The sequence below is a fragment of the Ciona intestinalis genome, unplaced genomic scaffold, assembly GCF_000224145.3.
Source record: "Ciona intestinalis unplaced genomic scaffold, KH HT000017.2, whole genome shotgun sequence".
NCBI lineage: Eukaryota > Metazoa > Chordata > Ascidiacea > Phlebobranchia > Cionidae > Ciona > Ciona intestinalis.
Window position 1 is genome coordinate 1 of NW_004190339.2, and position 14,961 is coordinate 14,961.

Genomic DNA, 14,961 nt, shown 5'->3' on the forward strand with positions numbered 1-14,961 from the left:
ACCTATGTCCAATTTCTCAATATTGATGTGTGCGAACTGAGAAATACCTAAACAATTTTTAAATTAATTGGAGTACTTTACAGCTGTAATAATGTCAGAACAAGCGGACACGGGAATGTACAACTTAAGTTACAACAGAATTGCCTGAAGTAAACCAATTTATAATTTCTTTCAATTACTATTTTACCACATATTTACCTATAGTCAGAAGAATGGGCCAGTATAGACTTAAGATTAATTGTCCCGGTGACTTTGGTCTAATATAGAACCTCAAGATTCCATTTCGTAAAAACCCTGCAAAGAATACACAATTAGCAACAAACCACACATAAATATGAAAAAATAAAAATGAATAAAAAACGAACCTGTAGTAAACTTGCACACCTTATCTTGCCATGCTAAAAGCCACTTCTTTTAACAGTCTTATGACATGTAAAGCAGTTGTCCTATGATTCCTAAAAAGTAAACATTTAGTAGTAGGAATTATGCTTAATTTACAAATCTAGGATACACTTTTATTATTTTAATAAAATTCTTGTTGAGTATACTCTGGTAAAACAAAGAAAATTACTACAGAATATTAATTTAAAGTATACACATTAACACATACAATACTTACATTTTTTTCTCCGATTGAGCAGCTGGACTAAACAACAAGAACGAGCTTAATAACACCTATCTCTCATTAACTGCTAAGACCTATCTCTCATTAACTGCTAATGTGCCTATTTTGAATCAAAACCACATAAAACAAATCAGAATTCTAAAAACTTAACTGCCAACAATAAATTTCCTCTCCTTACGTTCAAATGTCTTCGCTTGAGTTACAATTCCCGCCTTTGGGCGTAAGAGAATCACGTGGCTAAATCGGACGTTTCTATTGGCTGGTTCAATTCGGCGTAAAATTTACGTGCGTCCGCACGTAAAATTTAGGGTATTTACATGCAAAGCGCGTAACTTTTACCGGTTTTTCCGTATTTTTTAGTTACGTATGACGTCACGTAAAATTTTACTGTTAAATTGACAGTTAATTTTACGGATATTTCTAACAGTGAGCTTTTCAACAAGTAGGGAGGGCAATACACCGCACAGATAAGAACTGGAAGAACGAGGTAAATGAAAAATTGAACTAAAAACTTTTGCAACAACTTAGCGAAAAATGTGTTTTAAAAAAGTTTGGCTTGTTGCCAAATGTATCCAACAATTTTTACCAGATGTTTGGAAAATGCACTTTTGCGACGACTGGCTAAAAACGAGTTACGGTTTTCTTGATGCATGATATTATCCAATAGTTTTTGCAGGATGTTTGGAAAACGCCGCTTAGTCTTTTCCAATACTTTAAACAACCGCCATGCCAAGAGACCGCTGATATGGCAAAGGCAGGAGACATATATCATTACACATTTGATATTTTACAAAATAAATTGAAAAAACGTTTCTCGAGGTAAGCCATGATTCTACAGTTCAATAAATAATGTTCGTTTTCTACCCACAAACTTCTATTACAGATCGAAGCGAAGAGTTAATGCAACTGACATTCTTTCCACAGCGACAGTAGCGGAACTGGCCAAGTTTTCCGGCTGCAGAATAAACTCTATGCCCCCGAATTGCCCCAACACATGTCTAGCTAGACTTTATCGGTCAGTAAAAAATGATACTTTTTTGTATTTGTTGTTGCAAACCCCGTAAATTTTTGCGCATTGAACGCACCAAATAAATGCGAAATAAGCATATCCTATAGGGGTGAGGTCATACCGCGAAGCACGCCAGAAAACTTAGGTATGAATTACCATAAAACATAATATATTTACATAACGTATACGCATTAGTGTTAAAAAAATTATAACGCATTGCATTCAAAACTCGCGCGTGTTCATAACATCTATATATTCAGGTCCCATAACGGCGAATGCAATCACGCCACCAACCCATACTGGGGCGCTGCAAACAACCCATTTGTGAGATGGCTACCTGCGAAATACGAGAACGAGTTCAGCACTCCGAAATACGAGAACGAGTTCAGCACTCTTGGGAGTCTGATCGGTTGTATAATGGACACCGCCTACCTTTGGTCCGCGAAGTCTCTAATAACGCAATTAACACATCCAATAGCCAAGTGACTGGTAAGTTAACAGCGTGGATTGAATACTTTTAGGAATTTAGATGTTGGCAATGTTTAAATGAATATGTTCGGTTTAGAATTTTGCATCCGCCAGAGTAAAAACGTTCGAGATTTATCACAACAAATCTTATTTTGTATTCTTATTTTGTTCATATACTGCCTTATGACCAAACTGACCCCTCCACGACGTGACATAGTTCCCTTCTGTCCCCCATTTCTGTTAGTTTTGCGGTTCTTTACAAATCGTTTATACGAATCTGGGTTTACTTATAGTTGACGTTGATATGGTATGTGATAGGGTGGGTAGGGTGTGAGATTTTATTGGTAGAAAACAAAAAATATTTAGAGAATTAAATAATTGCATCCTTGTTACTATAGAAAATAAGGGCACGGTCAGAAAATAAGGTATTTAGCTGCCAACATTATTCCATCTTACCCCACAGTACTATATAGTGGTGTGGTAAAAAATAAGACACCACTTTTCTATTTTGTTCTTTCCATTTGGTAGTAAACAAAGAACAGCATTTAAATAATTATAAAACCGTATCCTCACACCCATAGACTGTTGTTAATTGTTTAAAACACGATCAAGATATTTGGATGTTACGTGCTACAGGTGTCCCATTTCAACCCATCCTACTATATGTATTCTACGCAGGCGACTCGTCGTATTCCCATATGCTGGTAGTGTGGGGTCAATACATCGACCACGACATCGATTTCACTCCACAAAGTTTGAGTACTTCTACCTTTCAAGGATTGACAAATTGCGCGAATACGTGTGAGAACAAATCACCGTGTTATCCTATCCAGGTAAACTGTATACAGTGGGGCGAAGTAGGATGGGGCATGTTTTTATTTTATTTTCTCGTCCCATTTGGTAGTCAACAAAAAATATTTAAAGAATTATATAACATAGCTTCACGACCCTAAAATAGCGTTGTTAATTGTTTAAAACACGACCAGGAACTATGGAATTTAGGTGCTAACGATATCCTATACCTTACCCCACAGTTATACTATATCGTGAACATTTTCACTATTTCACTCGTGGTGAAATTTATCGCATTTTAACAACATAGAGTATAAGTTATAGAAATAAAGGACTTTACGACAACTCAATATTTTGTTATAAGCACTGACTTTAACAGCGTTATCATATGCATAGCAAACAATCATCTATAAAAACGGCAATACAGTATATAAGGTGCAACTACAACTTGCCCTTAGTTAACCTGGCGGTCTGCTTACAATCTATTTCGCTGTACCTGCACTTACACCTTCACTGACACATATACGGCTAAAATAACTCAATATAAGACTGCACATGTGTTAAAATGGTAACCATAAGGTAAACCTACACAGCACTAAATACAGACACCAACCCATATGTATATCAAAAAGCAATTGTTAGTTGTCATTAGCAGGGCAAAGATAAGCACAGACAGATTGTTTCTGCAAAGCAATTTTACACTTACAAATGCCTAGATTCGCTCTCGTGAAACGAACACGCATTTCCAATAATTAATTTTCCCAAAGCGCAGAGCAAATGGAGAACAAAGCGGTACGAGCGTGGCGAAACAAAAAAAATGTATTAGTGACCACTGGGTTGGAGCAATTGCCGTTAAGTGTCTTGCCCAAGGACACATACGCCCACAGTAGTAACAGCGACGACGAGGCTTGAACGCATTACCTGTGGATTAGAGGCAGGCAGGCTAACCGCTTTGCCACGTCGCCGGATTTCAAATAAAAATTATAACTAACTTTAAGGTTCCAGCAAATGACCAACGAATCAAAACAGTCAAGTGTTTGCCGTTTTTTCGTTCTGCGGCAGTTTGTGGAACAGGTGATACTTCTGCACTCTTTCATAAACTGAGACCAAGGGAACAGATTAATGCTGTGACTTCATTCGTAGACGCCAGTACGGTGAGTTAGAATCTAATTTAGTTTCAATCGAAATTTTTTTAAAGATTTTATTAACATTTTTTTAAAGATTTTTTATCGAAATTTTAAAGATTTTATTAAAAGTGTCTTACCTTCAGGTTTATGGTAGCAGCGATGCCCTTAGCAATGTGCTACGAAACTTATCTACAGACGAAGGGCTGATGCGGGTCAATGCATTATATTCAGACGGTGGGTTAATAAAACATATAACATAGGTTCTAAAATATCAGGAATTCAGCAAAAAATATATCGGTCGTTTAGAAATGTTATTGCTTTAAGTTGGTAGAAGATTTCTTTTTCCTGGAACGGGAAACGAGCAAAAACAACAAATATATTGTGTGACCGAATTCACAATTAATGTAATCGTCCCGTTGATATCCTTGACTGCATTTATATGTGACATTCTGGAAGCAAAAACGCGGGGTCGGCTTTCCCAACAATAGTTCATATACGTCAAAATTTTCCTTTAGGATCTCGTGCATATCTTCCATTTGACCCAAGCAAGGGGTGCGTCCAAGACCCACGTGACCTTAGTGGAAACAAAATAAATTGCTTCCACGCAGGAGATGGAAGGTACGTAAGACTGGATTATTTGGATCATAGCTTCTGGAACCATCAGTTATAAATAAAAAAAATATTTTTATATATAAAATTATTTCAGATGATTTCTGTATATAAATTATTTCAGGAGCATAACATTATTTTAGATAAAACTGCAATTAAAAAATTACAATCTTTTAAAATGTCTTAATTGCAGCTATCACAACACCGGTTTTGTAAACTTAAAATAATTCTGGCTGTAATTTCGCCTCACATTATGTAAACAAATATAATCTTTAACTATTTAGTCAAAACAAACTACTCTATGTTTTAAGCTACGAAAAATGATTTTAAACGATACAAGTCCGTCGTACATATAGGGTGAGTGAACATCTTACATTATCTGCTATCCATACATTGTGGGTACGAGAGCACAATCGAATTGCACGCGCACTAAAAGTCATTAATCCACATTGGAATGGTGAAATATTATACCAGGAAACTCGGAAAATAATCGGAGCTTACCACCAAGTTGTAAATTGGAAGTATGAAACTAATATATATAGTAGGGTGGGGTAAGATGGGACATGTTTTTAATATTTTTCTTGTCACATTTCGGTAATTGTTGAAACACGACCAAAAACATGGATTTTAGGTGGTGACGGTTTCCCATCTTGCCCCACAATACACTTTCATCCTGCTTTTGTGTGTTAGATTTTACACGTATAATGTTACATATGCCTTAAAACGCCGGTAATATATAACTTATTTGTGATCCAAATTTTTATGGCAGTTTTTAAATTGTTATTGTTTTTATCCAAACTGGCCATTTTTATTGTATCGATTTTCTTACGAATTAAATTTGCATTTTTGAAAAATATTACAACGCCCTTTTTTCCCCAGAGAATACGTGCCAAAGATCATTGGCCCAACAGGCATGGCTACGATGGGAAATTATACTGGTTACAAAACGAACGAAAATCCGAGCATATCAAACGTATTTGCCGCCGCTGCTTATCGCTTCGGACATGCCACGATCTCACCCATGTTCAGAAGGTTGGACGAGTCATACAACAACCATCCAACTTACCCGACTATATTACTGCATCAGGCATTTTTCTCCCCATGGAGAATGGTACGGGAGGGTGGTATTGACCCAATAATGCGAGGTAAGTTCAGCAGCCACGCTTTTTAGGGGTTAGATGCCACGCGTGTGGGTTAAGCAGCCACATGTGTGGTTTTAGAAGCCACGCTTTCATGTGACACTTTTATTTAAGTAGTTTACCGCAGCGTGTTTATAACTACTGTCATTTTGTTGCTAATTCCATTCTCTTCGTTGTATATTAATTAACAGAGATCTTTGATTCTGTATTCTACGAGATAAACAAACAAAAGGCAAACAAAATATAAATTCGGTTGCGATTAAACAGAGTTGACGACATTCGAGGCAATATTTACATCGACGATTTCCATTCATAAATGTGGAAAGGCTTGCTCGAGCAACAAATAACACACCTATACCATATTATACTAAATAAGTTTCAAAATTTAAAGCACTAAATGCTTTGTATAATGGTTACGCATGTCCGGGTTTTGGAATGGAAATGATCCATATGGGCGTCATCTTGCAATGGATTGAAAAGACCACAAACATACAGTGTGTTTTTTAAGTGTTTTCATATAGCCCTGGAAAGTCCCAAAACCTTTATTTCCACACCCGATATAAAACTAATTTATATGTACAATACACAACCATTTAGTCGTGAAAATTAAATGGGAAACTGTCAAACAAAAAGTATTTAAGTTCATGGCGTGTTAGGAATTTAAGTTTTATTGGTAGTATACAGGTGGCATATATTTAAAAGTGCTTTCCCAAATGCGTTCAAAGAAAATGTTTTGACATGCATTAATGCCGAAATGAAGGTGACTATAACACGCTAAGAAGGGTGAATTTGTATAAGTTTTAAAATTGACGCGGCATGCACGAATCGTTAAATTATAATTTATATGCATAGGTTTGATCGGTAAAGCAGCAAAACTTATTGTTCCCTCCGAAATCATGCACGAAGAGTTAAGAGAAAAGCTCTTTCTACTTCAAAACCAGGTACATAACAAAAACGAATAAAATTTTTAAACTCAAGTGAATTTCCCTGGTCACAACAACAAGGCCGCCATTTATGATATATAGTAGGGTGGGGTAAGATGGGACACCTTTAGCACATAATTTCCAAATATCGGGAGTCGTTAGGATTTTATAATTCGTTGAATGTTCTTTGTTTACTACCAATGGAACGAGAAAATAGAATGAACAGGTGTCCCATCTTTCCCCACCCTATACTAAAAGTTGTTCATTCTCAATAGTTCTAACTCAAATCAATTATGCTAAGATATTATACAACATTATTTGTGTTTTGTGATACCCTAAAGCCATCAGTTAAACATCACAAAAAGACTTTGTAAAACAAAACACGAATTTGCCGTTTCTACCACAGGTAGCTTTGGACCTCGCATCTCTTAACCTGCAGCGTGGCCGCGACCACGGGTTACCACTTTATAATGACTGGCGAGAAGAGTGCGGGATGTCCAGAGCTGACAATTTTTCTCAAGTTGCTATGGAAATAACCGATGCTTTGCTGAGAAGCAAACTCGAACTCTTATACAAGCACCCTGGGTAAGAAATAGTAAGTTGGGAAAAGACAGAACACCTTTAGCATAAAATATTCAAATATTCTGATCATGTATTAAACAATTAACAATGGTCTACGAGTCGTGAGGATGCGGTTTTATAATTCTTTGAATGTTCTTTTTTTACTACCAAATGGAACGAAAAAATGAAATGAACAGGTGTCCCATCTTCCACCACGCTATAATATATACATGTCTCGTCGTTTATACAAGTCGCGAGTCTTTCCTCTGCAAGTAATCGTTGACGAAACGTATAGATAAACGACGAGTAGTAATATATTGTATGATATAAAAACGCCATTCTATTTTATACATGGCTAAAGTCGCTGAAGCGTGTCACGTGATGGGACCTGATGAGATTTAAGCTATAAGAGTTGGCTTATTGCTCAAACGCGCTACACATATATTTTTCATTACTTGGGATCCAACTGTTAATAAATGTATAGCACTGTAGCCTAAGATGGGATACCGTTATCACCTAAATCCAATATTTTCTGATCGTGGTTTGAACAATTAACAGCATTGTTTTAGAGTCGCGGGGCCACGTTATAAAATACTGTAAATATTCTTAAGTTGACGATCAAATGGGATGAGAAAACAAAATAAAATATTCCATATTACCCCTCGAATCATGTCCCATCTTACCTCACCTTACTATTCTATTTTTTTTAGTAATATTGATGTCTGGTTGGCTGGATTAGCGGAAGAATTACTCCCGGGATCACGAGGAGGAAAACTTTTCACTTGCCTGCTTAGTCGCCAGTTTAAATTTCTAAGAAACGGAGATCGATTTTATTACGAGAATACTGGTGTCTTTACACCCCAACAGGTTTGAAATAAACTTTCACGAATTTTCACGATCAATATTAAACTAACCGCATTATACATTGAACAAAAATACTAAATGTAAAGTAATTAATCACCTACAAATCTACATACGTGGTACCTAAAGTAAAAGTGTGCACGAGGGTGTATGGAACAAAACATCCTTGTCATCACTATACATATCGTTGTACTGCCACGCGAAGTTAAAAGAAGTTACATTCATTGTCGCAGGACTAATCATTTCCAGTATAAATTAAACAAAAGTATTTCTGTTTATACACGATCACAATAAACTAAACTAATATTTCAGGTGACTGCACTTAATCGTTTGTCGTTCGCCCGAGTAATTTGCGACACAACGGGATTAACTGAAGTCCGTAGAGACGTGTTTTCCCTATCAACTTATCCTGACGGTTTTGTAAGCTGTAATTCAATTCCTTCACTCGATCTTATGGCTTGGAGAGAAGACACAACAGGTATACAGAAACTTGAATATCACTGGTTAAATTTATTATTTCAAAGTCGTTTCTTTCTTTAAACTTTTTTTTCAATAAGTGCAATATATACATCTGGCGCTACCTTAGTTCTTAATAAAACTGCTGCACAGTTTCGAACAAATCACTTCTCACAGATAAGCTATAAGCCATCACTGGCGCACGCTTATACACTTCAAGGAAGTTACTGCTGCGTCGAGTAAGCATTGGGTAATTAACGAACATTAAGGGATAACTGGCAAATGGCATTCAATTATAGGTTCTTACATCGTTATATTACAGGTTCTTATTACACATCAGTTACAGGTTCTTTACTGTTATACACATGCTGCTAATCAACATATTAAACCAAACGCGCGTAACCACAAAACGTTCATTTTATTGAGTGCGAACGTTCGCGCGTTTTATTAAATGATTTCTATACATTTTAACCGTGTCCTACCGACTTCATTTTACCGTTACTTTACTTTTTTTTACTTTTTGCATATTTTTAGAGTTTCGGTATTTTTTGAAACACACACAATTGTTTATTTTTATTATTTCTTCCATAGTGGGCAGTTGCGGAAATGTCCCAACTATTCCAAACGGGTCGTGGAAACGCTGTGGATCATCAAATGGGGTCAGCTATACATGCAGTCCTGGTTATGTGGTCCAAGGAACACCTGACGTAACTTGTAGAGCAGGCGGCTTCTCACAACTCCCTAGCTGTTTAGGTAGGAATATTGAAAATATAAATCTTACAGCAAAATTTGGTGTATGGGGTAAAATGATCTATGTTTTTATTATCTTTTATCGTCACATTTGATAATCAACAAGGAATATTTGTATATCCTCGCAACTCTAAAAGAGTGTAGATATTTTGCCAAAGTTAAAATCCAGTTACACGTGCTTAACGATACATTTATTTAATAGTTTTCATAACTTTTTAATTTTATTGTAATCCATAGACGTAAACGAATGTCTGAACAAAAACGGAGGGTGCCAGGATGTCTGCACAAACAACCAGGGTAGTTTTAGCTGCAGCTGTGAGATAGGTAAACATCTAGCCAACGATGGACGAACCTGCGTCACAATTCAACAAACTACAATGGCGGGTCCAATGACGTCAACAGTAAATTACAAATTAATATAACTTGATATAGAACGCACCTGAAAATTCGCTTATCAAAACAAATTGTTCATTATTACCCATATGGTCAATGTTTTGAGTGCACGAGGATGTTATATACAAGTCAATTTAAGATTTACATAATGACATGACCGTATAACCCCACAACTCTTGATAATTGTTAAAACACGATAAACAAATATGGGGTATAATGTGCTAACACCCACAGTCGTATGGATTAGAAACAGCTACAAATAATGATTGTTTACTTTCAGCAAAATGTCTACGAATAAGCATCTTACTTCGGGTAGAAAATATGAGCTGGACAAGTCTGGGTTTGACAATCCTGCCCGAGACATGGATTCAAAAACCTAGTTTAGGTTTACATAATATTTCAATCGCGTGATCTCCTTCATTTACAGAATTGTAGCACTAACCAGCTAATCGGTATTGAATTTTTGCAGCTTGTAGAATGTGTTTAAACTTTTTTGTACAAAACATTGCAATGGAATAAATATAATAACTGACTGACTATAACATATATGTGTTTACTTTCGGCATGAATTTTGAATTAGATTCTATTTATAAAAACCATCGAAAAATGGCGGTATTTTTAAAATCTTGTTGCGCCACAATTTTAATATAGTACTGTGGGGGAAGATGGGACACCTTTAGCATATAATATCCAAATGTCCTGATCAAGTTTTAAACAATAACAACGGTCTACGGTGGTCGTGTCAATTAACAACGGTCTACGGTAGTTGACTTTAATTCACTTTCTTTTATTTACGGTTGTATTTTTAAGCTTAATTACTCGTTAGTTAGAATGTGTCAACTGTGGGCTGTGATCCATAGTTTAATGTTTAAGGCACATTCGAAAGTATCGCGTTTGATTAAACTAATCGTCAATTAATCACTGATTATGCGTTTTTAATTAATCTGAAAAATAACAACAACAACTGTTCGACGAGGCAAAATCAATAAGACAACTAACGTGTAATAAGGAATTATTGAAGAATTAAATATAAGGAATTTTTGGGCACCCCGCAACGTGCCTAAAAAGAACAACGAATCGACGAAAAGGCCGTTGCAAGCCCAATTGAAGAACAAGTGTTGTTTAATTATAACATAAGGTGCAATCGTTGTTATCAATCTATTTTTCATTCCAAACACTAGAGAGCATTGGGTTGAAGCAATTATAGCCATATAGAGAAGAAAATAAAATGAACGATGAGTAGCCGATAGGTGGGACTAGACAGCCAACTGAATCGTACCTGTTAAGAGTTTTTGTTCGTAATTCTTGGAATGTTGTCACGTGATGAAAGTTAAACATTTTACAAGATGTTTTGTTTGATAATATATAGTAGGGCGGGAAAAGACGGGACACCTTTAGCACATAATATTGAAATATCCTGATCGTGTTTTAAACAATTAACAACCGTCCATTGGAGTCGTGAGGATACGGTTTTATAATTCTTTGAATTTTCTTTGTTTACTACGAAATGGGACGAGAAAATAGAATGAAAAGGTGTCCCATCTTCCCCACACCCCACCCTATTAACATTATTTTGTTTATTAAAAATACGATGATGCTTGGTAAATGAAAGTTACTCGCTTTTCTGTACAAACATAACGGAATATCTCATGAGGAAGAGTCGTTGCGCAAAGTTGGGTTTGTACTAGAAACAATAATAAACCAACGTCTAATTTTATTTACCTTTTTATATAAGTATTTTTCAGCTTGTATTTCTGCTGTTCAACTATTAAAAAAAATTAAGGCTTGAACTCTAGTTTCGTGGAAAGGAAATAAATGGACTAGTATAGACACCTATCTATCAGTTACGTAAACCTTGGCGAGATAATAAACACAAATAATGAACAATGTGCAAACAGTATTGGTGAATGCGAAGTAACCCTGGCTTCCAATAGTGCTCATACAGCGTAGCCTATACATTTTAATGAAGAATAAATTTTGCTGTCTTGTTAAAATCGAAGGGAATTGAGTGTATTGAAAGGCATGATACTAAAACCAAACACTTTGACCAGCAACTGATGAAATTTATTACATAAAAGTAACATGTCCATTGTTTCGAATATACAAAAGAAAGTTCGCATCCACCATGAATACCCGATACAGCTTTCAAAATTGAGTAAACAGAATGTAGCTCGTGCAGTTTTTTTTATTTTACGTGTACGAGGTACAAACTAGTGCTGAAAAATTTGAACATATAAAAAATAATTGTTAAACCAATAGTTAATTTCCTACCAATTGCCCGCGGAATATAACAATTTCAAAGCATTCCAGAAGCTATAGACGACAGATTTGTGAAAAGGAAAGTTTTAACAGCAAGAAATGGAACTTTGACTAGCGCAGAAACAATAAACAATATAGCGACGCTTCTTTCATCTTTAGAGAGGCACGGCATATTATTAAAAAACTTTTATCATTCGGACAATACTAAACCAACGTCTAGTTTTATTTGCCTTTATCATGAGTTTTATTCAGTATGTATTAGACTGTTCATATTTTTTTTCAATAAAAACAGTTTGTGAAGGGAAAGTTTTGAGGCAAAGTCAGCATGTTTGGGCTTGCGTAAATATAAGATAAAACGTTTCTTTTTTCCTTTTGAGTATATGAAGCAGCGGTTTAAAACCAGGAAGCGCCGTTAAAACGCCTTGTGCGAGATATCGGGACCATTGAGCACAGAGAAAATAAGACAAATGTATGAAATCGAAAAAAAACTTTGGTCATGGATTGATTGGTATAGCTATGGTAACCATGGCAACTATACGACGTGTACCAGTATATAAAGTCAGGAGAACTGGGTGCCCAGATAGCGTATAAATCGTATATGAGCCATCTTGTTTGAGATAAGGGCGAAAGTATGTAACACTTGTGTCTTTATAGTAGGGTGGGGAACATAAGACATGGGGTAAGATGGGATATATGTTTTAAATTTTGGTATACAGAACCCCCTTTTGAAAAATGTTACAATATTATCCAACTAAGTTCGAGGCAAGGCGATTACCACTCTGTAGTTTTGTAGGTTTTTATTCCAAAACTTAAAAAGTTTTGTTTTGAATTCAATAATCTATACCTCATAACAAGTTAAAATGCATGGAAAATCTTTAATTTCTGTTATTACAAGTTTATATGCATTTGTAGGATACAATATTTATAAAATAATGTTTTAACAATACCAATTATTTTTCGAACAACATCAATTACAATGAAATAGTAGGTAACATGTTAAAAACTATAGCAGTTAAAGTAACTTTCGTGTAATAAATTAATTTAATAATAAAAACTAACAAGGATTTTAACTGTCCCGTATTACCCTGCCTGTTTTCGAATCGCTAAAATTACACCTGGCGTGCGAATCACTAAATAACTTCTCTTGTGTTTTAATATATTTATAATAAAGGTATGACGTCTGATAGTACGAATTTATGATATTACCCAAAACCGTCAGAAATTGTGCTTAACAGCTTAACTGTCCATTTTTCCCCACCCTACTAGATACTTCAAATGTTATTGGATTTACCAAAATAACAATAAAAGCAGGTTCACAATAAAGTCTCTTTACTTAAGTAAACTGTTCTTTTTATTAATCATACAGATTTTAAAATTTCCAAATTAAAGAAAGCTTTCGAAGAATAGACTCCTGTTAAAATGATGCGTTTAATGGACGGTAATATACTAAGAATTTTGTTTTAAAATAAGTTAAAACTTAAATCCATTTTGCAAGGGTCTAAACTCTAAACTTTGCTAGTTGACATATATTTTCGAAGCTTGTGTAGTACTTGCACTATAAAAAATAATATTTTCGTACCTTATACCTGCAGTGGTTTTAAATTGTAAAGAAACATAATTTTATTAAAACTTATATAAATTGGCTTGGCTATTTTATACTTTCATCCACGTACGGCGTAGCATACATGCAGACATTTTGTTTGGTAAATATCCTTAATTATTTCGCAGATGCCCTCAGAGGTGCTATATGTCAAACACTGGACGCTAATCGTGATTTGAATGAATTCCTGCGTACAGAACTTAATTTGCAAGAAAATCAGAGTAAGTGAACAATTCGAAGTAAAAATGTGACCGTAATAAGCAAATACAGGTTAACACAGAAAAAATATATTATCACAGGAATGCAGTGGAATAAGGGTCTAGATAGAGAAGTAATGGGGACCGAGGATGAAGAACATATTAAACATCTGTTTGCAACTCTAACCCATCCTATACGGATTGAAGTTTGGTACGAAATTGTATAGCTGTCATAATGGCGACACACACATATATATACATGTTTTGCTAAGCGTGTTCCCTGCGATTAATTAAAAACTATATAATCAAAGTTAATTTTAAAATTCACCATCTTATCACGCTCTTTATGTACGCTTAGAAATTCATAGTTTATACTATTTAGATTCTAGAACATATTCTTCACAATTGTATTTCGAAGTACATTTATCGCGTAGAAACTCCTAACTCGTAAAACTTGTAGCAATAAAAGTTGTCTTTATGGTCAAATAATTCGGTTTCCCAGAAAAATTGAGGGAAAATCAGCATCGACGTGGCATAATGGTTAGCTCGCCTGCCTCTAACCCAGAGGCTACCATTGTGGGCGTATGAGTCCTTTGGGCAAGTAACGACAATGGCTCCAACCCAGTGGTAACGAATGGGTTGTCTAAATTGTCAGCCATATATAAAATAGAGGGGGGGAAGGAAGACGGGACACTTAAACAAATATTTCCCAGTATTTTCAAAATCAAAATATATGACGGTTTTTGGGTGATACCACGAATTGGTACTATGGTAGGGTGGGGGAAGATGGGACACCATTTCGTTTAGTTTTCTCTTTCCATTTGGTAGTTATTAAAACAAAGAACATTCAATGAATTATAAATCCGCATCCTCACGACTTCCACAGACCGCTGCTAATTGTTTAAAACACGATCAGGCTATTTGGATATTATGTGTTAAAGGTGTCCCATCTTCTCCCACCCTACTATATCATGCCTTTATTAATTGACAACAATTCAAAGAAATATATTAAAACAATATATTGTGTTAGGATATCAACTTATGAAAATGTAATATAGTTTCAACGTTATACAATGATGTACTAGTTTATATAGGGCGCTATACTGATAAATAAAAATGAAAAAATGTTGGTTTTCATTCAGGGCTGGACAGTTTAAACAATTTATCAAAGGCTGTATATATCCACAAGGAA

General features: G+C 35.3%; 1 protein-coding gene and 2 long non-coding RNA genes across 5 annotated transcripts; 2 read left to right on the plus strand and 1 right to left on the minus strand.

Moving 5' to 3' along the window:
• Positions 1-824, minus strand: LOC104266438. Its single transcript, XR_717556.3, has 4 exons — positions 620-824; positions 366-455; positions 199-294; positions 1-47 (listed from the first exon to the last, which is right to left on the minus strand). It is a non-coding gene; the product is annotated as an uncharacterized LOC104266438 (long non-coding RNA).
• Positions 825-991: 167 nt separating this feature from the next.
• LOC100183818 (thyroid peroxidase-like) lies at positions 992-9,759 on the plus strand. Its single transcript, XM_018814964.2, is given in 18 exon segments — positions 992-1,001; positions 1,057-1,112; positions 1,302-1,444; positions 1,509-1,640; positions 1,895-2,003; positions 2,006-2,123; positions 2,781-2,935; positions 3,893-4,048; positions 4,165-4,255; positions 4,537-4,639; positions 4,987-5,151; positions 5,510-5,775; positions 6,622-6,710; positions 7,099-7,277; positions 7,964-8,120; positions 8,427-8,592; positions 9,162-9,323; positions 9,558-9,759. Coding segments are annotated over 18 exon segments (2,442 nt in total). The 3' UTR covers positions 9,743-9,759.
• A 2,644-nt stretch (positions 9,760-12,403) lies between these two features.
• LOC113474889 lies at positions 12,404-14,255 on the plus strand. Of its 3 annotated transcripts, none has more exons than XR_003396594.1 (4): positions 12,404-12,651; positions 13,339-13,410; positions 13,701-13,793; positions 13,872-14,255. It is a non-coding gene; the product is annotated as an uncharacterized LOC113474889 (long non-coding RNA). The 3 variants fall into 3 exon arrangements; XR_003396596.1 differs by having other exon boundaries at positions 12,404-12,601; XR_003396595.1 differs by lacking the exon at positions 12,404-12,651 and adding an exon at positions 12,877-12,956.
• Positions 14,256-14,961: the final 706 nt, after the last annotated feature.